Source organism: Bacillus rossius, chromosome 2 (genome assembly GCF_032445375.1).
Source record: "Bacillus rossius redtenbacheri isolate Brsri chromosome 2, Brsri_v3, whole genome shotgun sequence".
NCBI classification, from domain to species: domain Eukaryota; kingdom Metazoa; phylum Arthropoda; class Insecta; order Phasmatodea; family Bacillidae; genus Bacillus; species Bacillus rossius.
This window is the reverse complement of record NC_086331.1, coordinates 20542502-20570061: the sequence shown is the minus strand read 5'-3', so window position 1 is coordinate 20570061 and position 27560 is coordinate 20542502. Positions and strand designations below refer to the sequence as shown.

At 36.9% G+C, this 27560-nt stretch overlaps 1 protein-coding gene across 1 annotated transcript in view; it reads left to right on the top strand.

Annotated features, from left to right (window-relative positions):
- LOC134529155 (lysosomal acid phosphatase-like) overlaps window positions 1–27019 on the top strand; it is a 62467-nt gene extending 35448 nt beyond the window's left edge. The window contains exons 3-8 of the mRNA XM_063362934.1: window positions 2243–2482; window positions 3737–3922; window positions 12540–12663; window positions 15989–16200; window positions 24434–24620; window positions 26734–27019. Of these exons, the coding sequence (XP_063219004.1) occupies window positions 2243–2482; window positions 3737–3922; window positions 12540–12663; window positions 15989–16200; window positions 24434–24620; window positions 26734–26855 (1071 nt within the window). The 3' untranslated portion in view covers window positions 26856–27019. The remainder of the gene's footprint in view (window positions 1–2242; window positions 2483–3736; window positions 3923–12539; window positions 12664–15988; window positions 16201–24433; window positions 24621–26733) is intronic.
- The last annotated feature ends 541 nt before the right edge of the window (window positions 27020–27560 follow it).

Genomic DNA, 27560 nt, shown 5'->3' with positions numbered 1-27560 from the left:
TGATTATTGCAATGTCTTGTTTCCTGATATGACAGATAAACCAGCAAAGCAACTCCAGAAGCTCCAAAACTTCTGTGTTAAGATTTATTTTTAACCTTGAATTCCAAGATCATCTAACCCAATACTATCAGCAGCTAAAATGGTTCAAATCACTCAAAGGCAATCAATCATATGCACACACTTATCCTTGCTTACAGAGCACTGCAGCCCAAATCCCCTCATTATCTGCCAGTCGATTTTAATTACCTACATAGCCACAATAGCCATAACACACAACCTACGCACAACTCTAAACTGGCAATCCCCGTACATTCATCCAAATGTTTGTCAGGAACTTTTGCAGCCACAAGTAGCAGGATCTGGCACGAACTAGACCAGGCGACAAGGCAATCAAAAAACGTAGCTAATTTCTAACACTGACTGAAAAAAAATATTTGGAACATCTACTTACCACAATCACTTTTTGGCTTACCTACTGCTTTAATCTGTGTTTGAATGTGTGAGTGACTGGTTTTAATGTAATACTTCTACTTATTTTTACTATCATCATCATCGTATTTTGTCAAAGCTGGATTTTTAAAGTGTAAATTACTTTCCAGCATGTTTATGACTATGCTTAATTTTTAGTTACATGTACATTTTTGGTTAAATTGTGTAATTGTTACCTCTTATCTTTGAACATTTAGTTATTGCTTAATTCGGCTTTATATCTTATTACCTATATTGTCATACATATATTATTTTTGTGTTATGTATGGTGTAATAGCAGATAATGTGGGTTAAGTTTAAGAAAAGGCATATTGCCTTAACTTCGCCACCAATAAAGATGATAATAAGTAAATAATTAACCCGTCATTGGTCGCATTGTAAAATGTTACACCAGTGGTCGCGCATGAGCATTTTGCTCACAGACTTAGTTTTATGATTAGAGTCGTGCTTAACCACTTTTTAAAGGCCAAATATTTTTACATATTGCAAATGAAACAACTCTGCTTGTTTAAATAATATTTTATATTATTATCACATAATTTTTAAATATTTTTTTTTACATAAATCATCATCACAATAAACTATTTGGCTGTATACTGAGTTTCCTTTGTCCGGCCTACGAATACATCAACAATAAATGCAGTAGTGTTGGAAGCAACAGAAAATCACACATTATTCACAACTTCATCATTTTCTAGCACAAAAATTATTAAATCTACTGAGTCTTTTGAGGGCACACTAATTTATGTTATACATTTGAGACTATGACTAATAGAACACACATTATGCAATAGAGAATTTCTACATCAAAATTAACTGCTTTCATGGAAATTTACATTTTATAACACCTAACTTTATTAGGATTTTTCAACATTATCTTGGTCAAAATTTTGATCATTGGTTTTCAGGTGGTAACCTATCCGGCAACCATGGTGGAACTTCTGTAAATACAAAGCACAGAATATATATTACATTACTGAAAATTCTAGTCAAAAATAAAATAGAAACATAAAACTATGGAAAGACTACAATTACATATCTTCCTCTGGAATTCCTAAGTGCTTTTCCAAAATTATAAAATCTTGTCTCACTTCTATCCAAATTCAGCTTTTCAGCTTCCGTATTCAATAATAAATTCTTATTTTATACGAAAATCAACAATTTTGTGACAAAATGTTAATGTTTACTATTATTGATGTTAATTAATGTTTTATGTAATATATGTTTATATATATTTTTTTGTATTTTCAAACAAAATAGTGATAATTATAACATAACTTACCTGTTCTGGAACATTCAGCGATTTGTTGAAGAGCCAAAGCCACAATTTTCTTCCGCCGATTCATTTCAATAAGTAATACCACGAATCATTAGATTTAGTCTCACAAGAATATATTCCACGACTAAACACAGCACATTGCAAACCAAACAGTCGTCACAAGTGTAGCAACGCGACTGGTCGCACTGTGAGTAAACTGCTCATGCGGCGTGCATGCCTGTAAGCGAATACTTATATCAAGGCCAAGTATCAGTTACATCCTGTCAGCCACCTAGTGACTTGATAAGGAAGGTTCAAAACTCAGCTAGAAAAAAAGACACCTCCAAGCAGCAATAAAAACAACAGTAAAACAATATTTCTGAGGGTGAGCAAAATGCTCATAGCGCGACCAATGACGAGTTAAATTAATGTTGTGTGTTTCTTGTGCAGTGTAATTATTGTTTATATTATTACTTGAATCTTTTTAAATTACAGATTGGAAAGGAACAGCAGTTTTTACTAGGCCAATGGCTTCGACAGCGTTACAGTAACTTCTTACCAAGCGTGTACTCTGAACTTGACATCCACATCCAGAGTACAGATATGGATAGAACATTGATGAGTGCTGAATGCAACTTGGCAGGATTGTACTTACCTGTGCCACAGCAACGTTTCAACCCAGAGATTCGATGGCAGCCAATCCCCGTACACACTGTCCCTGAACTTGAAGATTATGTACGTATAGTTTTTTTTATTAAATCATTGTTTCTTTATTTTTCATGTTAAAACATGTCCAAATGTTATTGAGTAGAATTTTTTCTTTCTTAGCATGTGGTAAGAATTAATTACATGCAATGAAATCATAGTTTCACTTTTTTTTTTTTTTTTTAATAATAAAGAACCTTGATTCTTGAATTAGGAGATTATTTCTAAATATCCAATCTATCTACTGAAGTTTTGAAACATAATCTCACTTTGACATAATACTGTTTTTGAGTGAAACACTTTGAATTGCAAAATCATTGTGTGCATTTGTTCGTTATTTCAAATTTCTGCTAAAAATTAATTTTAACATCAGATACATGTCAAAAAATAAAATTTTAACTTTGCTGTAAAATTGCAGGTCCTTGCATGTGCTATCAAATGCACCCCTCAGTTCTTTGCTTGAGATCCATTTCTGTGCTAAAATGGGACTGTGCAAACGTTGATCGACTAATTCACATTTCAGGGTCATTTGATTGGAAATATAAACTTTAATACTGTACCACCTGTAAAAAATTTTATATAACTGTCCTGCCATTAAGACTCTCGAGCAACCTTTGGTCCATATTCCCCTCAGTTTATCTCTAGTTTATATGCTTGTACATCATGTTCGTGGCTTTGTATACTACTTAAAACGTGGTGAGTACTACGTTATTATGTAGCCTATTAGTAAGTGTTACCAAGGGACCAAAATGTTATTAAAATTGGTTGAATTTTATTTTATACAATCAATGTTCTGCCCGGGAAAATTTAAGCTCTGGGCAGTCCACAAGACCAACTGGCTGCCACCAGTCTTTTAATTCTTATACAATGACTACGCAACCACCCTTGCAAATCTTTGTGACAACCCTTATAATGTATAGTCACAGCTGCTACATGACTTATGAAAGTGTTACAGTACTCTGCCAGCCACCCTTTGTCAACAGTAAATGGTGTGTACATTAGAATAGTAAGAGTGAAGCTCATACACTCAAGGTCATTAGAGACTATGAGGTCATTAGAGATGATGAGAGAAATGGGAGCACCCCTGGAGGAAAACCTGTCGGCTCACTGCAACCTCCGCCACGTTTCACACTTGTGAAAAATTTGGAGTTTGACCCCGCCAGCAATGGAGCCCGGATCATCTTAGTAGGAAACAAGTATAGTATAGTATTGTGGATATTTGTGCTGTGACATTAATGTGTGTTGCAAGTGACTTTTTAATAACTCCTTCTGTTCCCATTGCAGATTTTGGCGGCGAAGAAACCTTGCCCACGTTACTCTGAAGAGTATGAGCGAGTAGAAAATTCACCAGAAATGCAGATTATAAACAAAAAAAATGCTCCTCTTTATTCATATTTAACAGAAAATGCAGGAATGGTAATTCAGACAGTTACAGATGTTGAGTATTTTTATAATACACTTTTTATTGAGGTAAGATGATTTTTCCTCTTAAGGTATGTTTTTTACTTATTATCATAGTTATCGGTAGAAATTGTTTATATTTTTAAGTTTTAGCTTATTTGTGGGCATTAAGTTCCTAGGCTGGGAATTTGTCACTGTACCTACTGCTTTGGGTGGTATGCTTACTAGCTCATGGTCATGAGTTAAGAGTATTTCTATCTTACATTTTTATAAATTTTATTTTCTAGCATACAGTACAGTCCTCTGATTGTATTATAGTAATTAATTTAGTAGTTTCAGTAAAATTATATACTAATAATATGCTATAGATATACTGGATTTGGCCTGTATTACCAAATAATTATTTGTAAAATAGTTTTTTATAATTGATAATAACTTACCTCTAATATATTGATATTGAAGGTAGGACCATGAACTAAAAAGTTTGTTTTTATTTAATTTAATATTTTACAATTTTTTTTAATGGTTTACCAAGTTGGGATTTCCTGTCATCTGGAAATCAAATTCCTCCTTGTTATTCTGGTTTGAAATTAAATAGTGTATTGTTACATAAAGTATAATAAATAACATGCTAATGTTGAATTATTAACAAAAGAAAGTTGTTACAGGACAATTGGTGCCTGAAGTTAGTGAAATGACTTCAGTAATGAGAATGTTCAAACCAACAAGAATTGTCATGGCGGAAATGATGGTCGAGAAAGCTTTACAATCAAGGCGAGTCAAGGTTCCTCCCACATAGCTCTAATATCTCTGTGAAAACCCCTAACAGATTTTACCTTCTGTGGATTAGAAGTAGAATTATTAAGGTTCATTTGTAAAGAAAAGTAGTATTTTTATTGACTATTTAAGGCAATGAACACTTCAGTTAATAATAAGTAAAATGTTAAGAGAATATTTATGTAAACCTCTAGAGTAAAATGTATCATTGATGTAGTTATAGCATATAATTTGGATTAGTAATTTTACTTATCACAGACATGGTAATCTAATGAAGTCACTCTTCAAAAGTAAATACTGTGTAGAAAATTTGTCCAAAATTTTAATTTTAGCAACTTAAGAAAATTACAAACATACTTTAACAATAATAACAATATAATTATTTTTTTTAGTTTAATAGCTTATGATGGTTCTGTATGTATTAAAATTTGAGTTAGTTTGTGTGAAAATTAAAAAAAAATAATTACACTTTTATATACATCTTACAGTCTAGCAATATATTTATTGTGATTTGTATTTTAGTGAAACTTTTTACTATATTGAATCCATACAGAATTTAACACGTGAGACCAATTTTACATTAAATTGTAAAACATATCTAAATCTTAATCAGGAGCAGTTGAATTATTTATCTAAATATTTGCATAGCCCCTTATAATTCAAGGCAAATGGTTCATTACTGTAGGTGATGGCCTATTTCTTTGAATTGTGCTGTGGTGTGTATTCTTTACTAATGACAGTCTTGTACCCGAAACTCAAACCGAAAGAAATGAAGTCTTTATCTCGATAGCTAACCTAACTAGTCTGTTACAAAGGATTATCCCCAATCTCTTTATGAGTAGCAGCTATGATCAGAAAAAGATTTGCCCTTGACATATTTAATAACATTAATTTGTTGAATAGGATACCATGTAAAAAGTTAGTTATTTTTAATGGATGTGGCAATTGTTAGTTTCATAGTTGTCATTTTAATTGAAAATAAGTTGTATGGTAAAAGATAATACATAATAATAGAAATAGTGTAGTAATGAATAAAGGTAGAGTTTTGCATTACGTAGTTATGCACAGATGGCTTAATGCAACTGAAACACTTGGGTTACCAACTTATTGTTCATTAATTTGAGCCATGCTGGGATCGAACCCATGACTCTTGCCACATGAGTGTGACACGTTTAGCGATCACAGCCACCGAGATGTGGGGAAATTCGTGACGAAAGATGTCTAACATTTGTCCAAATATAAGTCAATCTCCAAATTTTAATACTTATCAAAATGTAAAGCTTCATCAAATCATAAAAATATTTGTTACACAAAACTGAATTATAATTGAATGGCAATTCAATAATATTATTATTTAGACTGATAGTGGATGTGGAATACTATGCATGATTGTATTTTTTCATATATATTTTTTTCCATCAAATGTAATTTATGTATGTTCTTATTTTTTATATAAACCGCTTCTTAAATCCCTTGACAATAACATCAATACCATTACTGTACCAATCAGATAAAATTTACTGTGCTGCTTGCAGGTAATTGTGAGGCACTTTTAAAATTTTTAATTTTGTGATGGAATTTGATATTAAGAATTTTATAATATAAGAGAATTTTAATTTTTTGTTTTTTATTTTGGCCTAAAAATTTTTATTCTTAACCAGTTCACCTTTGCTAGGCATCTGTAGCTCATATTCTGGTTTTGCCAATGATGGGCTTCGCACATCCTATTACTTAAGCGCCAAAACTTTCCATCACCGCAGCTCTGGATCTTGTTCACATAAATCTTTCCTCTTCCCCCCCCCCCCCCCCCCCCCCTTCCTTTCCACTCATGCCTAAACTCTTTACTGCATTTCTGCAGCATCCAGCCAGTTCACTATATGTCGTAACACTTTTTTTTTCCCACAATGTATTTTCTCAACATTGGCTCTCTTCATCCCTCTGGCCTTAAAACTTTGGGGTGACTTCTCTGTTACGCTTATGTATCATTCCACTGTTACACTGTTACCCGTCCCCGGTGTATCCTGCTATGCTGCCATTACCTGTCGAACTATCATTGCCGCCAGTCGAATCTCATTTGTCATTTGTTTTTCGTCTGTTGTTCGTGAACAAACTGTGATATGCTATGTAGTCACATAAGACAGGAATAATTCCCACAACTCTTCTTAAAACCATAATGTATTAATAGTTCTTAATGTTCTATTTAAATTCTTCTGCTGGATTGTGTGAAAGCTATGTGCCGGCATGCCTATGTCTGTTCTTTCCATCTTCGCCATGTCTTGACAACATGATTCAAACCCACATAATTGGTAGTTAGAATCCTTCATTTAAACTTAAGTATACCCCCTAAACATAAACGTCTCGGTCAGATTTTGTTTGGTGTCTTATTTTTAACACTGTTACTTTTGTGTTATGTAGTGGGTTTATCGAAATTTTTCACCATACTCCCAGGATGCATTCAGTCTTAACATCAGTTGAGTCTCCAGGATGCTGATGTGACTTCTCTGCCACGTTCCAAGGCATCTTGATTTTCATTGACAGCTAAGGGAATAATAATTTTTATACTTTATTCATTTACTGGGAGCATTGAAAAATATATATCAAATTTAAATGAACCCTTACTACAAAATTTTTTAATCTACATTAATTCAATTCATTTAGAGTCTCAGGAAGAAAACTAAAAGATTTTCATGTGCAATTGGTAATGCCCTCTCGAACTGTGAATATATATGTGGTAGTAATTGGCATCCAAACTCTTGATTTGTAAATCTTTATTAATCATAATATAATCTAACAAAGAGGTATGTTACATTACTATGCGAGGAGTAAAGCTGTTTCTTTGTTAAATTGATTCTTGTCTTTGTGCCAATGATAAATGTGTGAATGCTCAACTTAACTACCTAACATAATTTGGGATTTTTTATCATAACACAAATAGCTTAAATCCATATCCATAAATAAGTTCACAGATACTGGATGAAATAATGGTATGATGATAAAGGGCAGGAACTTAGTTTTCAAACAAAGCACCAATAAAGTTAGAAAAAGTTTTCATATACTATTGCATGACACTGCCATCATAAAATAGTCACTCAACTAATCAGTTTTAGTTGGTAACTGTGATGTATTCAATTAAAATCCAATGTCACTACGTACAAGACTTCGTTTTTCTATAGCCTACAAATTTTTCTCTGTGTACAATGTCTATGACTATGCGAAAGGAAAATAAACATGGTGGAGAAAACACGCTGCAGTTGATATTATATTAAATTGAAAATTTTGAGCTATGATACTGTAGTTTTGCCAAACATTAAGATATAAAATTATAATTGTGTACTGTTCCGTCATAGAAGTAGAATCCTGTGATGCTATCAGTTCAAATTAAAATCAAGTAAAACAAAATATTAATTATGTGCATCATTTCTGTTTTGAGCATGTTCAATCCATTCATGATAATTGTTTTAAAAAAACCTATTGCATCAATTGTGAAACATGAGTGACTTGTATAACTACACCTTTTAATATCATGGTATACTACTAATTTATGAAATAAACTTACTATTGACTTAAATTCAGAAAAATACTGTACTCATTCTCATGGGGCAAGTTTCATTCACTCACACACATAATAATTCCCTTGCACTTTTTGAGGGTCTGAAAACTGCTGTTGATAATTATCACGACTCAGGCACCAGACATTGCGACAACAGGGGTGTCCTCAAAGCGACAAATGACGGGAAGGGAAGTGCTAATTACAGCATGGAGGAGGATTATGATTCTTCAGTGAAATAGGCAGCAATGTACAGTTTGTACAACGTGGGTGCAGTATCATCAAACTGTCGACCACCATTCCACATGGAAGATATGGTTAGATGACAAACAACTGAACATGGAAGTGGACACAGGTGCATGTCTTACTATATTAGCAACAATATATTCAAGCATTTGTGACCAGAGGATTCCGTGCTGCAAGATGCAAACTTTGTGCTCCTCACATGGTCCCAACAAATACTGAAAGTGCTGGGATCATTAAAGGTAAATGTAAGAACTAAATCGGAATCAGCTAGGTTAAGGTTCGTAGTGGCTGATGGGAAGGATCCAAGAGTATTTGATGATGTGTATCTGGGTCACTATTCGGGGCCACTGGTGAACATAAAGGTACCGTCAGATGCCAAACCGGTGTTTCACAAAAACTGATATATAGTTTTTGCTTTGGCAGAGAGTTTCAGGAAAGAAATTGATCAATTAGTTCAACGAGTAGCTTATTCGCAGTGGGCAACACCCTTATTACCAGTTTGCAAGGCTGACAGATCAGTACGAATTTGTGGGGACTAAAATGTACTGTCAATGTGGTATGTAAGAAAAATATCTACCCACTACAACTTAGCAGGGGGGAAATTATTTTCCAAGTTGGACTTACCAGAAGCATACTTACTGGTGGCTGTGGCTGAGACTACAGCAGAACTCTCAACAGTAAATGCCATGAAAGAGTTATTTAAGGTAAAACTATTACCTTTTGGGGTTTGTAATGCACTAGCTATTTTTCAGCATTTAATGTCAACCTTGCTGTCAGGAATTCCTGGGGTTGTGGTCTTGCTGGATGATATAATAGTTACAGGACCACATGAAGAACAGCACTGGCTATAGGTGAAACAGGTGCTATAACGAAATGAGGAGGCAGGGCTGTGTCTTAGCGAGCCAAGTGTGTTTTTGTGGCTACATCAGTGACATTTCTAGAGTACAGGGACTATTGCACTGGTATACACCTGACTGATGATAAAGTGAAGGCAATCCACAAGGCCCCAGCACCTACCACTAAGAAAGAACTACAGGCATTCTTGGGCTTGTTGAACTTCTATGAGAGATTTTTACCTGGCAAAACAAGCGTATTTGAACCCTTACATTGACTGCTGGACCACGGAAAAGTGTGGGAATGGACAGAAGAGCATGATTAGGCCTTCAGGGCAGCTAAAGAACTTCTTCAGCCAGACATGGTGCTCATGCATAATGATGAAAGGAAGACTATCATATTAACTTATGATGCTTCAGAACATGGGCTGGTTGCTGTACTGGCCCATTTCACTGAAGATGGATGTGAAGCACCCATTGCTTTTGGGTTAAGGATCCTACAGAAAGCTGAAAAGAATTATTCCCAGATCGATAAGGAGGCCGTAGCTGTCATGTTTGCGGTTATAAAGATCAGACAATATGACAGCACAGCCATTTACCATTGTGACATCATAAGCTACTTCTTCGTCTGTTGGACCTCAATAAGCAGACTCCTGACATATTATCGCTGAGATTGCCTGTGGTTGTCTGTTTATGTTTACCATCTTGTGCATAGACCAGATACACAGATAGGACATGTTTATGTCTTGAGTAGACTTCCTATAGCTACTTCCACTATTAACATCCCAGCAGTATGAGATGTTCTAATTCTGGAAACTCTTCCTATAGAGGCTACTAGATTGGCTATATTGACAAATGAAAATCCAGTTCTCAGCAACGTGAAGAAAAATACCCTATTTGGTTGGCCGGCAGGCAAGATTACTGACGAGCTTTGCCCTTACTGGAGTCGTCAAAATGAGCTATCACTGTACAAAGGTGTCCTGCTGTGGGAAAGTCAGGTAGTTATACCTACAGTGGTACGGGGAAGCCTTCTGAAGATTCTTTATGCAGGCCACGAGGGGGTTGTATGGTCTAAATCAGTGGCAAGAAGCTACATGTGGTAGCCTAGAATGGCTTACAACATTGAACAGTTTGTGGGGTAATATTGTGAATGCCAGAGCTTAAGAGCAAATCCGCCAAAGGTAAAGGACATTACTTGGCCTCCCTAAGAAAAGTCTTCGACTAGGCTACACATAGATTTCTTCGGACGCTTTCAATGAAAGGTGTTTTTGATACTTGTTGATACATACTCAAAATGGCCTGAGCTGAAGTTAGTACCATCAGTAACGTCAGCTGCAGTGATTACAGAGTTAAGAGGAATATTTCATGTTAATGGCATTCCGGAGTGTATAGTGCCCGTCAATGGTACAGTTTTTGTATTGCTAGAAATGAGGTTGTTTGCAAAACGAAATGGCATCAGACTTGTTCAATCAACACCATTCTACCCATCAAATAACAGGCAAGTTGAGTGCATGGTGCAGACAGTTAAAGGGAAGTTGAAGAAGCTGTGTAACGGAGATTGGCAGACGAGGCTAACTTGCACAACAGCGAGTGCTGGAACATTCCCCACTCCAACTGAAAGAGTAATGGGAAGGTCACTGCAAACAGTGTTGGATCAAATTCGTCTTCAGACAGCCCTTACAAGAGGCTTCCAGAGGGCCAGATCTAAGACAGTTCCACGTCAACGATCCAGTGCTATTCTGTAGCTATAGTGGGAATGGAAAGTGGCTCTCTGGTGTTGTGAAGGCAGCTTGTGGGAGACTTATATTTGAAGTAACAAATGATGAGGGAAAAGCATACATGCAGCATGTGGACCAACTTTTGCACAGAAAAGGGGTGACCATTCCACAACAAAAACAAGAGTGTACCAGTAGGCAGTAAATTCTCAGGCATTCCAGTGTGACTGGGCGGGCTTTGATACAGAGCCCAGAAGGTTTAGGAGGAGGATTGCCAGTGCAGACGGAGGATCAACAAACAGACCGACATTCAACGGGGGTCAATGTTGATGAGCTTCGTGGGATGTACAAGCAAGAGAACCAGAATGAACAGCAGCCACCAGTGTTGGATAAGGAAGAGACAGGGTCAAGTTGTGAGTCCAGGATCAAGTCCATTCCGAGGATTTGCACAACCGGATCCAGCAGGGGAGGTCCAGTGTAGTACGAGAACATTTCAGAGACGTGTGATACAACGACCAGCTAGATTCAAGGACTATGTTGTGAAATAACTTCAAGAGGGAGGAGGTGTTGTGTACTGTTGTGTTTGTATGTATACATAATGTTAGTAGGGTGGCGGGCCTGTTGTGATGTGCTGTGCAGTTGTTATGGACTTGAACTGACGGGAACCAGAGTAATGGAGATTTAGTGAATGATGTGCAATTTGGTAGTAATGTATACAGGAGAAGGCAAAATATAACAAACAGCTTGCGTGAAATGAGTCCTTATGGTGCACTATCTGAGTCTGAGATATTATCTTGCATTATGTAAATTTATGCTTCTTTTTTTTTAACCCACACTATGTGAGTCCAAGGTGTATGCAATGTGGAGAACCATTAATTCTTTGAAATCAGTTTTAGCATGTGGTTTCATTATGTGCTGTGCAAACTGGGAGACAAATCTAATTAAATCCTTTTTTTGTGTTTTATTGTCAGAATAAATACTGTTATAGTTTATTGTATGAAAAAAATTATTTTTGTCTTACTTTGCAAAGTATTGTCATGGTATTTTTTTAGACACACTACTGTAGGCTTTTGCAAATATATATTTTTTCTTTTTTAGTTTGAATCAAATTTTTATAGTAATACAACTTTAAACACAGCTGTAAAAGAAGTATACTTGCAGTAGTTGCAACCAGCATATTTCTTACTTTGTTTTAAACATATCAAAAAAATTTCCAGATTACAGATTTTTCCTTACTCTGAACTTGAGCAGTTATACTGTTCACTGTGCCCGTGTTGAAATAAACTCTGGGTGGTTTTATTGGTCCCATTTATGTAGTGAAACTGGGATGTACACATTTATCTTGTACAACAATGGCCCTTGGCCTCAATTTTGATCATTACACGAGGTGATATGAAATAACTTTACTACACTTTCAATAAAAATTAATATTTTTATTTTGAAGTTTAAGTATTTTAAATTAAATTCAAATAATAAATTAACTTTTTCTTTGACATTTGAAATTTTTAATATTCATATAGGCTTATTTATGTGAGAGTGAAATGTAAATGTACCTACTGGATTTTCAGGAACTTTATAACTTTACACTTCCAAATTGGACTAAATCAGTATATCCAGAAAAGCTGAAACCTTTAGCAGATTTTAGTTTCTTGTTACCAACCAAAACTAAGATTTTGAAGAAGCTTAAGACTGGTATGTACATAAATTATAATGATTGCAGTATTTTCGTGTTATTCTTGTGAAGTTGGTGATGTGATCCTTATGTGCATGCTCAGATGAATGTGGCTGACTGTTTCCTTTAAAAAAACCATTGTCAGATGCACCCAGGCAAATAAATGTTGCACCCTGCTCCAGCTTACCAAGAACTTTAGCATTATATAGCAGTTGGTCTGCTTTTCTAAACAGAGGATTTACTATGTTTAAAATACTGGGATTTTTTCAAAACTACTTAATCATAATTTTAGATAGTGATATAGTTTTAACATTTCTAGGTAAGGTCTTTGTTTGGTAGTTTATCTCATTGGTAAATATTGCAAACTGTCTTACCATCTCTTGGCAGCTGGTGCCAGGAGGTTAATTTGTCTTCTGCTTTACAGAGAGGTTGAAGACTTGGGTAACAAAATCACTGCAGATAAATATGAGGTGTGTTCAAAAAGTATTGAACCATTGGTCAGCAAAAATACATTTATTTATCCAAAACACTAATCCCCTTCAAAGAAGTCTCCTTGGTAATGCACACACGTCTCCCAGCAGTCCCACCATTGTTGGAAACACTTCTGGAACCCAGTTTGTTGAATGGTGAGCAACCGTGCCATCACATTCCGCATGATGCCTTCTCTTGACTTAAATCGGTTCCCTTTCAGTAGCATTTTCAGCTTGGGAAATAGCCAAAAGTCACCCAGAGCCATGTCGGGCAAACCGCAGGAATGTTGTGTTTGGCGATGAAAGCCTGAATCAAATGCGCAGAATGGGCAGGTGCGTTATCCTGATGGAGCTGCCAAGTTTTCACTGCCCACAGATCCGGTCGTTTGCATCACAGCATCACGAAGGTAACGAAGGACCTCCGGGTAGTCCTCCGTTGCGATGTTTTGGCCCTGTGGTGCATACTCATGATGCACCACACCACGAGAGTCAAAGAAAACTGTCAACATTACCTTGATGTTGCTGCAGACCTGCTGGGCTTTTTTTGGTCTCAGGGATGACGAATGTTGCCACTGTGACGACTGCATCTTGGTTTCTGGGTTGTACCCATAAACCCTAGTTTCATTGACTGTGATCACGGTGTTCAGAAATTTGGGGTCACTGTTTGCATTGTCCAGCATGTCATCCTGTATGATGTCCAGGCGCCATTGCTACAGCTCCATTATTAGCAGCTTCAGTAAAAATTTCACGAACACACTCCTCATACCCGAATTCTCGGTCAGAATTGAATGTACAGATTCGATGCTTACCCCTACGTTGTTCTCGATTTATCGGACTGTGATACGATGGTTCTGCAAGACCACAGTCCATACTTGCTCAATGACATTGTCATTCCGGCTTGTTGAGGCCCTACCTGAACGTGTTTCACTGTCCACTGATGTGCGGCCGTCTTTGAAGTGGTTGTACCACTTCTTGATGCATGCGGTGCTTATGGCATCACCCCCGAAAGCCTGTTGAATCTTTGGGTATCGCCAATATTGTGGCAAAATTTGATGAAATATTGTTTCCTCAATTTTTATTGTAATTTTAAAAAAACTGAAATCCAACAACTGCTCACTACACGTTTTCACTCGTTGGCCGACTGCAAGCGACTGACACTTCCTGTGGGCTGAAAAATATTCACGACTACGCATGAGTGACCCCTATACATCTACACTTAAGGAAGGCTTTCGCGTTTCATTGGTTTTGTCCCTTTTTCTCCGCTCCAGAGTAAAAGGAGACAACTCCCACACCCCGCCCGGGTTTGCATCTATTTAATTTTGCACAACATTGCTGATACCAAAAATTATTTAAATTGTGCAAAAATCCTGAATTAAAACCCATCATATCAGGATTCAAGCAAAATTCATAAAAAAACATACCATTTTAAATTACGTACTTAAAAAAAGGCAAGATAGGTGTTTTTGAAGTAGCAGTCCACAAAAGATTAATTGCTTTATTTTGCACTTTATTTTTGGACTGATTTCTTATATTTTTTACAAACTCTAAAATCATTAAAAAAACTTAAATTCAAAAACAGAAATAACAGACCGTGAAGACAGATTTCCTAAAAAAAATATACATGTAAACAAGGTTCGATACTTTTTGAACACATCTCATATGGCGATGCTCTAGATGGAATGAAGCATGTATCAAAAAGGGCTCATGAAACAATTTTTGACAACAGATTTGGTATAATAAACCCATATTGATATTAGTTTCTGAGACAAATTCAAGAGTAGGTATTAGCTAAATTTTTTCCCCCTACAAAATAAAATTTCTTGAGGCTATTGTTGCTGCAACTATATTCAAATGTGACAGAATCAAGATCATATCACATAATTGAGGTCTTTAAGTGATTTGAGACCTAGAACTAGAATTTGTGCAGGGTTTTTAAATACAAAAAGCTAGTTATGGTACTGTAATTTTATTTTAACAATCACTGCAGTGTATTAAATAATATTAAAGCATACATTAAAGAATAATAAATCCCAGTGGAACATCTCCTCAGCAAGTACTGCATGAGGAAATAAATTTTCATTTGAAGTGTGCAACTATTGTCATAACTTACATTGCATCATATACTTAGTAGTCATATATGTTATTTAAATGTATATATAACTTGTAATGTTGCAAGACCCTGCCCTCCCAAGCTTTTAAATGTATTTTTTAAAAGAATAAATATTATGTTTTCTCAATAGTGCAATATATCAGCTCAAGGTCATAGTGACCTAGTTTTTCATACTTGTATTTTATTATTGATAATATTCTTGAAATTAATTTTAATGTTTAAGTATTTGATTTAGAAAAAGCCTCTTTACTATAATTTTATTGGCTTTCATTTCGCTGGCTTGGTTATTATTTATGTAAGTGCAGATTTCAATATTTTATTGCATTTAAATGTTCTTTTTATAATAATAATTTTAAGTGTTTTTTATAGTGGTTTAAAGATAGTGAGTATTGTGTGTAGAGAGAAACAAAGACATGCAGTGACACAGCGGTGCTGAAAGACGATAATTTATCGCATCCTGTGTAAGAGAGAGACAGGGGTTAGCCCTAAAATTGCTACAATTGTTTGGTTTTGGAGCAGTATTTCTGAATTTTGTGGGTAATGGTTTCTGTATGTTTAGGCCTAAGTTTCTCCGCTTATTCAAAATCACTTTTATTTGTTGTGATTTTCTTTCCAAGGACACTCATTTCAACATATTTTACATTTATAATCTGTGTGATAATTTCTCCAGGTGGAAACTTTAAATATGTTTTATAGCCATCTGAAATTTTTACTTGGTTTCCGTTTTACAAAAGCGTGTACCTATTCAGTAAGTTATTGTTGTAGGTCCTCTTCTGGGAGAGATAACATCAAACATGATGAAGAAACGAAATGGTGCTTTGACTCCAGATAGGAAGATGTTTGTGTATTCTTGTCATGACACGACTATTGCCAATGTTCTGAACACCCTTGGTGTATTTGATGCTCACTCACCACCTTACACAGCAACAGTGCTCATCGAACTGAGATTAGATGCGACTGGAAAATACTATGTTGTGGTGAGTTAGTTTTTATTGGTGAAAATCAAATGAAACATGCATGTACATTGACTCACAGTTATAAATGTTTCAGGGTTTGTTGTAAGACAGTGCAGTAAGTGTTTTTTACTTCTAAACTTTTACACTCGTTTAGAAGGAAAAATCATTGATGCTAAATTTTTTTATTAATGCATTACTTAACAGGTTGACTTGTCTGAATTTATCAACAACTTTTACTATAAAATACCTTTCATAGTTTCATATGTTGAAAGTTTTAGCCAGTCGAAAGAAAGCCAATATGGTCACATTACAGAAGACATGGGTTCGAATCCCTGTCCGTCTATTTTGATTTTGGTTTTCCATGGTTTCCTAAAATCATTTAAGGTTCATTACTGTTAGCTTTGACGTTGATTTTTTTCCTAGCCAAAATAAAAAAAAGCTCAATTAAAGTAAATAAACAAACAAAGGCAATCTAAGCATAAAAACTTGATGAAAAATAACTTGTAATATTGTGTACCAGACTTAAAGGAACTGTCAGAATACTTAGAGAAATATGACTTAAATTGCTTTAAGATTTATATTCACATGGTAACACAATAACCATGTTGTTCCTTAATATATTTCATAAAAAAATAGGAAGTGTGGTTTTGTAGCAGATAATTAATTTAACAAATAGTTTGACGTTGACCTATGCTACGCCCTCCCATAAGCCTGATGTGCGTCACCCGTCTTCTCTCTCTCTCTCTCTATATATATATATATATATCCTTATTAATATATACCTGAAAAATAAAACATAAGCAATTGGACGTGTGAAATCAAAAGTAAAAATCACAATGTTATTAAATAAATTATGATTACTTCTGGGGCACAGGGCACTGATGTTACACTTGCCTCTTGCAGGGGCAGGATTGGGACAACACATGCACACACACATGTCACCATGTGATGGTGAAGGGGGGGGGGATATATATATATATATATATCCCCCCCCCCCCCTTCACCATCACATGGTGACATGTGTGTGTGCATGTGTTGTCCCAATCCTGCCCCTGCAAGAGGCAAGTGTAACATCAGTGCCCTGTGCCCCAGAAGTAATCATAATTTATTTAATAACATTGTGATTTTTACTTTTGATTTCACACGTCCAATTGCTTATGTTTTATTTTTCAGGTATATATTAATAAGGATAGGATAGAGCAGCGCAATGCACAAACATTTATGAATGCATCCCCACTTGAGCAGTTTAGTTTTGAACTTTAAATTAAATATGTGGATATGTATTTAATAATATTGTTTCAGTCTACTTGTCACGAAGTCAGTGAGGTTTTAAAGAGTTCATTATGTATTACCGCCGGCACAATTTCAAATACGACTTAAAGGTCGAGAGAAGGGGAGGAACGCTTCCTCTGCTGCCATGACGCCTTCACCAACTGCCAGTTGCTCTCGAAGTCCACCCAGGGCAGAGGACCTCAACTTTGGCATATGTTATGTGTTAACATCCCCCACTCAAATAAGTGTTTCTAAACCTTTTATCTAATCTTTGAGGCCTACTCTGGGTGGTAGACTGTTTCAGTTAGATAGTTTAATTCCATTCATGGACTTTTGAAATTAACTATGATTTACTTTTCTAGGCAAGATCACATGGTGTCTTGGTCCACACTTGTACTGATTTCGTGGCATTGGCAATTTAACTGTTATTCTTTTGGTTACTTTATTAATGAACACACGTGTAAGAGTTGTGTTAGTAAAAACAGTTTCTAGCGGAAGCTTATGAGTGTTTCTTCGAACGACCACATGTGTATTTACATGGGGACTGAGGCGTGTGGGATCCACGGAGAGCCACTGGTGACCATCTACCAGCTTTGAGCAGTAGCACGCCCAACGCTCAGATCGGACCAGCTCTCGTGATTGTTTAGTTGAGGGAGAAGATTTGAGTCTCGCACCCACACTGGTGACATCATGACCCTGAGTTACAGAGCCCGACTAAGGTCCATGTGTCCCTTCACGTGGAGGCGCCCATGATTTCTTTCCAACAAACACCTTAATTTGCATATCTCCCCCTCCCCAGGTCAAGTTTAGTATTTCGATGACTTCAGGACAATTTTTCTATCTATAACAGCAGAAGAAACTTTAAATTGATGTCAATATTAATAGGACCTATGTCTGCATGTGAAAAAAATTTTTATACTTACTAGAAATTACATTCTATTGCATTATGTAACTATCCAATTCAAAATTTAACACCAGTATGATAGTTAATTTTTTTTTAACAGTGGAACATAGTAAATAAGTATTCTAGAGTTTCTTGGCTTCGAGGCAGCTGCAACACAGAAGCCAAGAAACTTCAGTTAGTTGCTGCAAAAGTCTGCAATCCTTATTTACAAACCTCCATGTATTTTAATTGCCAAGTTCAGCATATTTTTTCTATAATGTCTTCTGTTCAACATTCTTAATGGAAATACACCAAAAAATAGTTAAGGACTGTTTTATAGTGTTATAAAATTATACACACTATATGTTATTCTTTATTTTATGTATAACTTTAATTGTACTGGTGTGATATTTCTGACATTTGGTTTTTATAAAGTTCTGTATTTTTTACATTGCTGGTTCGCAGCATATTAGAAAATACATTATACTTCTAGCTAAATTATTTTAATTTTATTATTTAGTGTTTCTGCACATGGTTTTTGTTATGTATTTAGGTTAAGATATTTTGTATGACAAGGTTGGCATTATCTGGGTTAAGATAGTTGTGTTGTCTGGTTGGTATTATGTATGTGACAGTTGAACTGTAGCCATGTTTGTGGAAGGGAACCTACAATGTTAAGAGTTGTGTCTTTAATAAATAAAGACATTTGCAGAACATAATAATGGCGACGAGGTAAACCGGTACAGACGCGATGCCTGCAGTGTGTGTAATCGACGATTGTGCGGTTAAGGGATGATCGAAAACATGGCGCTTTTTCAATCCTTTGGCGAATTCGTTCCGGGACGAGACACGTGGCGAACATATTCAGAGCGCCTACAGTTTTATTTTGTGGCTAACCACATAACGAAGGACGAGGAGAAACGAGCGATTTTTTTTACAGTATGTGGCACCGAAGTGTACGATTTAGTGACTTCGTTAATAGCGCCGAAATCAACTCTAGAAGTAGCGATCGCCGACGTGCTTGCTCTGCTGACGAACCATTTTGAGCCGAAACCTAGTGAAATTGTCGAGACATTCAAGTTTCATAGAAGGGATCAAGGGGATGGCGAGTCGATCTCGCAGTATGTGGCAGAGCTGCGGCGATTATCGGTACATTGTAATTTCTCAGATCTCGAAAGGATGTTACGAGATCGCCTCGTGTGTGGTGTGCGGGATAAGATGCTGCAGCATGCCCTCCTTGCCAAACCTAAATTGACTTTTAAGGATGCGATGGATATGGCAATTGCAGCAGAAATGACTGGGCGTAATGTGTCGGATATAAGGGGTAGTGTGGAAGAAGTCTCGGAAGCATTGCATAAAGTGACGGTGAGTGGAACCAAGACGGTGCACCAGTTGGACAAAGGGCAAGGGGCAAGAAAAAAGCCACCAGAGGAAAGGATTTGCTGGAGATGTAACGGTGAACACTCCCCAGAACAGTGTTGGCACTGCCGCACCATTTGTAACTTTTGTTCTAAGCAAGGTCATTTGGAACGGGCTTGCATTGCGAAAAAGAAGGGACTTACGAAAACAAAGAAAGACAGGCAAGGTTGGCATGATCGTAGTGGCACAAGTAAACCTGGTCGAGAAGGTACAAGTAAGACTTACAAAATGTCTGATCAGGTGGAACTAGAAGAGTCGGAAGAATCACCGATTTATAGTCTGTATAGGACCACAGCTAATGCGCAGCCAAAACCGCCAATGCTAATGGAGCTCAAGTTAAATGGTAAAATACATAAGATGGAAATTGACTCAGGTGCAGGCCACACTATCATTAGTTGGGATACATTCAAGCAGTTATGGCCTGAGAACCCGCAGTTAAATGAGACTAAACTGGTGCTACAGACGTGGTCAAAAGAGAGGCTGAGAGTATTAGGGTCATTAGAAGCAGAGGTCAAGACTAGTAATACTGAAGCCAAACTGCCGCTGCTGGTTGCTGAGGGACGAGGACCGAGTTTGTTAGGGAGAAACTGGTTTGAGCCACTTGGTATATATGTCCACGGTGTTCATGCTGTCACACAAGATGAGGTATGTAAAATGTTAAACCAACATCCACGAGTTTTTGATAATGCAGAGTTAGGCCACTATGTAGGGCCTCCAGTGACTATAGAGTTACAGCCAGATGTGAAGCCGATATTCAAGAAAAGTCGTGTGGTGGTCTTCGCGTTGCGAGACAGAGTGGGTGAAGAAATTGACAGGTTAGTGGAAAGAGGGGTTTATGAACCTGTAACACATTCTGCATGGGCCACTCCTATTGTACCAATCCGTAAAGCAGATGGATCAGTACGCATCTGTGGGGACTACAAATGTACTGTGAATAACGTTTGCAAAACTAGTGTTTATCCGCTTCCCACAATAAATGAAGCATTTGCTAACCTAACGGGTGGGACTATATTTACAAAGTTAGACCTAGAGGACGCATATCTGCAGCTTTCAGTTGATGAGGCAACCTCTGAGGTGCTGACAGTAAATACAATGAAGGGGCTTTTTAAGGTGAAGCGACTACCATTCGGTGTTAGTAGTGGTCCAGCAATTTTTCAGCGACAAATGGAGATGATGTTGGCTGGGATAGATGGGGTAGTGGTATTGTTAGATGATATTTTAGTTACTGGAAGAAATGCAGAGGAACACTGGCAGCGGGTACATGAGGTCTTGGGAAGGATAGATAGGGCAGGACTGCGGCTGAAAAAGTCAAAATGCAGGTTTGCTGTACACAGTGTGGTGTTTTTGGGGTACAGAATTGATGAGGAAGGTGTGCATCCAACACAGGAGAAGATCGAAGCGATCCACAAGGCTCCAGAACCGACATCCCGTAAAGAGCTTCAGTCATTTCTGGGTCTTTTGAACTTTTACGAGAGGTTCCTAAAGGATAAAGCTTCTGTACTAGAACCCCTTCACCGCTTATTGGATCATGGGACCCTTTGGAAATGGACCCATGAACATAGTGAGGCGTTTGGCAAAGCGAAAGAACTGTTGCAGTCGGATGTGGTGCTGACACACTATGATCCACAAAAGCGTCTCATTCTCACCTGTGATGCTTCGGAATATGGAGTGGGCGCAGTCTTAGCCCATGTAATGGAAGATGGGTGTGAGGCACCTATTGCTTTTGGATCACGAACCTTGCATAAGCAGGAAAGAAACTACTCACAACTGGATAAAGAAGCACTAGCTATTATGTTTGGAGTCACGAAATTCCGCCAGTATGTGACAGGAAGACCATTTATTATTGTGAGCGACCATAAGCCCTTACTGCGCCTATTGGATCCCACTAAGCAAACACCAGACATACTGTCTCCACGGCTGTTGCGTTGGAGTTTGTGGCTAGCCATGTACGACTACCAGCTAGTTCACAAGGCAGGGACCAAGATTGGCCATGCTGATGCATTGAGCCGGTTGCCTATGCAGTCAGAGATGTTTAAAATTCCAGTAGTGGGTGATGTGTTGATGCTGGAAGAAATGTCAGACTTGCCAGTAAGAGCAGACAAAATAGCACAAGATACAGAAGAGGATCCGACACTAGCTCAAGTTAAACAAAACACTTGTATGGGTTGGCCAGAGGGAGATGTTGCAGAAGATCTTCGTCCATATGTTCGTCGTAAAGAACAATTGTCTGTCTACAAAGGTTGCATCTTGTGGGGGAACCGTGTGATTATTCCGCCATCTTTAAGGCCACAAATGTTACAGGTACTGCATGCAGCACATGATGGAGTTGTCAGGTCCAAGGCGTTAGCCCGCAGCTACATGTGGTGGCCTAAGATGGACACCGACATTGAAGCAATTGTTGGACAATGTGTGGAATGTCAGCAGCAACGAGCAAACCCCCCAAAAGTGAAAGACGTTTCTTGGATTGCAGAAACAAAACCATGGCAAAGAATACACATAGATTTTTTTGGCCCATTTCAAGGGCAAGTATTCCTGATAGTTGTTGATGCATATTCCAGGTGGCCAGAAGTCAGGAGGGTGCAGTCTATGACCTCTACATCAGTCGTCAGAGAACTTAGAGACATATTCAGCTCACATGGCCTACCACATAGTATAGTGAGTGACAATGGAACAGCTTTTGTGTCTGCGGAAATGAGAACTTTTCTAACAAAGAATGGGATTCGACTAATACGAACAACACCTTTTCACCCATCTACAAATGGCCAGGCTGAAAGAATGGTACAAACTATTAAAGGGAAACTTAAGAAGCTTTCGAGTGGTGATTGGCAAACAAGATTGGCTCGTATGCTGTTTTCTTTGCGGACAACACCCTGTACAGTGACTAACAAGACGCCATCAATGCTGCTGATGGGTAGGTCATTGCGTACAACATTGGAACAGATACACCCAAAGGCTTGTGAGGATCGTCAAACTTTGAACATCCCTGAAACGGTGAGATGTTTTGATGTTGGAGATCCAGTACTGTACAGGAATCACAGTGGGGCTAAAAAATGGCTGTTGGGAGTCATCAAGGCAAAGGAAGGGCCCTTGACATATGTAGTGTCAAGTAGTAGTGGACAATCATATAGGCGTCACACTGATCAGTTACTCCGAAGAGCATGGCCACAAGTTGCGGAGGGTTATTCAAAAGGGGAGACGTCTAGCATCGCAGTCAATTCGACTGGCCAGAGACAAGGGGATAATAGCAAGGATGTGGCAGTGGTACACTGGAAGCCTGGCTGTTCAGCTAAAGGGTCAAGACCAAGATCACCACCCCGAGAACAAGCACCACCTCCTAAGGCTCAAGACTGGGAACCTTTCAGAGGTTTCGCAGAGTGTCCTTCAGCACTACCATCTCGAGTGCAGACACCATCTATAGGGGTAGAAGAATCCGAAGACATGTTGGCATCCAGGATGGGAAATGGCTGTCGTCGGCAACAAGATAATGAGACACTTAGAACTTCAAAGAGAGTAACACGATTACCAAACAGACTAAATGATTTTGTAGTGTACTAAGTTAAGGGGAAAGATATGTTATGTATTTAGGTTAAGATATTTTGTATGACAAGGTTGGCATTATCTGGGTTAAGATAGTTGTGTTGTCTGGTTGGTATTATGTATGTGACAGTTGAACTGTAGCCATGTTTGTGGAAGGGAACCTACAATGTTAAGAGTTGTGTCTTTAATAAATAAAGACATTTGCAGAACATAATAGTTTTAAATACATTCATAATATAATTACATTTAATTGTTTATAAAAGGTTTTTTCTTCTAAACAAGACCTTATTTAATGGTTTTTTTATGAACTAAAGGTGATCCTTTAAGTCGGTGGTAGCAGGTGCTGAAAGTATGAAGTATGTGGTGTACGAATTTGGATGAACAGTTTGTAAGCAGTCTTCATTGTAAAACTCTTTATTTTCAGTATATCATTCAATAAATCAATTAAAATTAAGTTTTTCCAAAACCATATAAACCTGAGTTTGTCAGGGCTATGGGAAGATTTAAATTGATTTATGAATGATATACTAACAATAAAGATTTTTAAGATAAAGAATGCATACGAACAGTTAATTCAAAACTGAATACCATACCATACCATTATATGCTTTCAGTTTATGCTAGGACTGTCATAAAAATTTGTAGGTTACAAAAACCTTTAAATAAGGACTTGTTTAATAGAAAAAGCCTATTATAAACAATGGAATGTATTTATACTATACATTTATTTAAAATCATATGCAAAAGCACAAAATAATAGAAGCTAAATATTTTAAGGTCCACATAAGCTTGTCGACTATTATATAATCAATTTTTTTATAAATGTTGTTTATTCTTATCATTAATTTTATTTTGTTTTTCTAGCTCACATTATCTTTTTTTCTTTTCTACCTCGGATTATATAGCCACATTTGGTAATAATTTTATTGCTCATTCTTTTGTTATTCTTGTAGTTCATTTATTTGTTGGTAACAAAGATTCTTGTTATACTGGATTACCATGTTCATTCATTAACCATCAGTAATTTGGTGTATTATAATTTTTTTTATAAATAGTGCTTCTTTAAAAACTTTAAACAAATATTTGTTTATGAAAATTTTCAGGAAATTATTTTGACAGTGTCAAATGACTTGTTATGTTTAGGTGGAATATCATAACACTACTGGTGACCCAAGTGTTTTACAAGTTCCGGGATGTGCAGAGTTATGCCCATTAGATATGTTTGTTAAGTTGACTGAAGAATTTGTCCCAAAGGATTGGGAGAAAGAATGTCATAGCTTGGAAACATCGAAGGACTGTACTTACGCTACATATGACGTTCTTAGCATTGGTATGACATTTTTAAGTTTTAAATCTTTCATAGCACTTAATCCATAGTTATTACAAAATTATCATGTGTAGAAAGGAAATATTCACGAGAATATTTTCTTCAGGTAGGGCCTATGTAGTAAATTTAGTGAAATATATTGAGGTACCCAGATGGTTGCAAGGTGTGCAATAACTTGAATTTTAGAATGTGAGCTTAAACCTACCTAAAAATAGTGACAGAATGGCTTTGGCACTGATATAAAAAGTTTATTTTAACTTTACTAATTTAAATTCAGTGGTCAGTGGTCACTGTAACTGAAACTAGATATGTTACTGGCACATCTGCAGGAGACAGCAAAGAAAGGACTTATTTGCTGAAAACTGTCAAAATTTTTCTCAGTTTGGTGAGCCTTTGGTTACAGTTTAGCAAGCCAAATGGTCATATTTTTCAGAGTGAGTTATAAATTGGAAGAAACTTGAATCCACATTTTACATTGGAACCATAGTGCTCTTTCAGGGGGTCTAGTAATGCGGAGATCATACCGGTTTCTCAATTGGATGGTCTATCTAGCAGGAGTGAATTGCTTTCTCTGACTCAATTAAATATTTGTGCTTGAATAACAGATAAAATAGCAATTTGTTTTTTAATAGTTCTTGAAATGTCAGAAGTATTTTATCTATAAGATATGTGAAATTTAAAATCACTATGAATTTTCTATTAAGAAATTGTAAATACCTTTTCATAGGCACCTGCCAACCATGCAACATCATAAGTATGGATGTTTTTTATGTCAAACTGTTAAGCTGTATCCATTGTCTTGGTTATTTATAATTGTATTCGGTATTCAGGATTTTCGTGAAAAATGGGGCATAAATTTAATGGGTGGCAGGGAATGCCAAAACAAACAAATGTTGTTGATGAACATATGCCCTGAAAAGCAACATTGCAAAGTTATAGGCACAAAAAGTAGCTCACATGTTTGAATTTCCCGCACTTTATGCGCCACTTCAGTGGCTGAGAGGACGCGCAATGGCAGTGCCATGACGTTCAGACACTCGCGGGAAGCAGGCGACGAGAGGGGCGCAGATGTTGGGAGCTAAACATGCTCACTATCAACCAGCAGTCTGGTGGACTGCATAGTAGTGTACCGGAGGCAAGAGGTGTTACAACAGGAGCAGTGTGCATTTACCGAGGGTACCTTCACAACATCGTACATCTTAACCATCGACCGCCTGAAACTGGGAGTTTCCTACTGCGAAGGTGATGTTCACCAAACAGCTTATTGCTAGTGCGTATGGCTAAATCTAAACCTTGTGCCTGCCGCTGCTTCCTGCAGAGCGTTTGAACGTCACAACGCTGCAATCACATGTCCTCTCGCCCACTGGAATGGCACTTTGCATGGTTGCTTTTCTGGACTAGTGTTCATTAACCAAAACTGCTTGTTTTGGCATTCCCTGCCATCCATCAAATTTATCCCTCGTTCCGTGAACATCCTGTATATTTCATAGTGGTTTTTTTTAGTGAATGCTATCTTATATAGAAATTCATCAACATACACTTTCCTGTGTTCAGTTTAATATTTTGTTATCCACCAGTTTAGATTATATTATTGCTACCTGCTTAGAGTTTTAGACTGAAAACAAAACTTGTACATCTTATTCACTAAAATATTTTAACTCCTTAGAAAGCTGGTAAACATTTGGTGCTAATGTAATGTGCTGTTTGTTTACTTTTATTTTGTAACAGAAAAGGCCCAATATGCCCTTTGATTAACAGTTTGCACTAACTGAACATGCGTAGCCAGATCACATCAATACCATTATGAAACAAAGTTTCCAATACTTTTATCAATTTAAAATTTAACTTATAAATGGGAGTTTCTATGCAAAATATCTGAGTAAAATGGGGAGGATAGTAGAAATAATAATTTTTAAAATGTCTTTGTTAGTGCACTGCTACAGACCAGTCCATAACAGTTTGACACTATTCATGTACTTAGAGAAATGCAATAACATATTCAAATATGACAAAAAGCAGGTGAGACGAGTGCAAAACTGGGTTGGCAGGAAAGCTGGTGTGGGAAAGTTGTTGGATATGCTGTTATGTGGTTTGTAATTATTTTATGTTGTTTCAGCAATAATAGCATCTGCAATGTTGGGAACATGTCTGCTGCTGCTGTTGGTGGGCAGCTTGGTGTACTGGTGCTTGCATCAATCGGAGAAGACGCGGTACCACCGATTACACCAAGATGCTTAAGGCCACCAAGAGCCATTTTACACCTGAGGTTTTCATGTCACATTTTATCAACGCGTTTTGTTTCTATCCAATCTTTCCATTTTTTACTTAAATCTGTAAAAGTTAAGAAAAAAATATGAAAACATATCTAGTGTGTTTGTCCTGCTTCATCTAAATCAATTTAATATTATTTTAAAATTTTTTTTTTTGCATGATATACTATATCTGATGTATGGAACAAATAACAAATTTAGGTGTTTTAAAAACTCAGGGGCCGATTCCCAAGACGTTGCAATGCCATTGACTGAGAGAATTATGAAATAAACTAACAAATATAGATGTTTTAAAAACTCGGTGGCCATTTAATTAGTTTAATTTTGAAATAAACTTTTGTAACAACTCAAGAACCAGCCTGTAGTTCTCAGATCTCATTAGGGTTCCACTTGTCAGTGCCATATCTGTGTCACAAGAAAGGCAGACCAGTGATGGTAGTTAGCACACTGTCTTGTTTTAACTCACAGTTTACAAAAAATAAGTTGATGCCACTATAACTTTGGAGGTCCTGATATATTTTGCCTTTCTCTGCATGGCCATGCAACTTCAAAATAACCACATGCATTCTCTTTGGCAGCCATTGTAGTGGCTGCTTCAGTTATAAAGCGCATCCACTATTTTTGTGTATAGCCATCTTAAACTGTATCAAATGTTCATGCTTCTTGTACACCA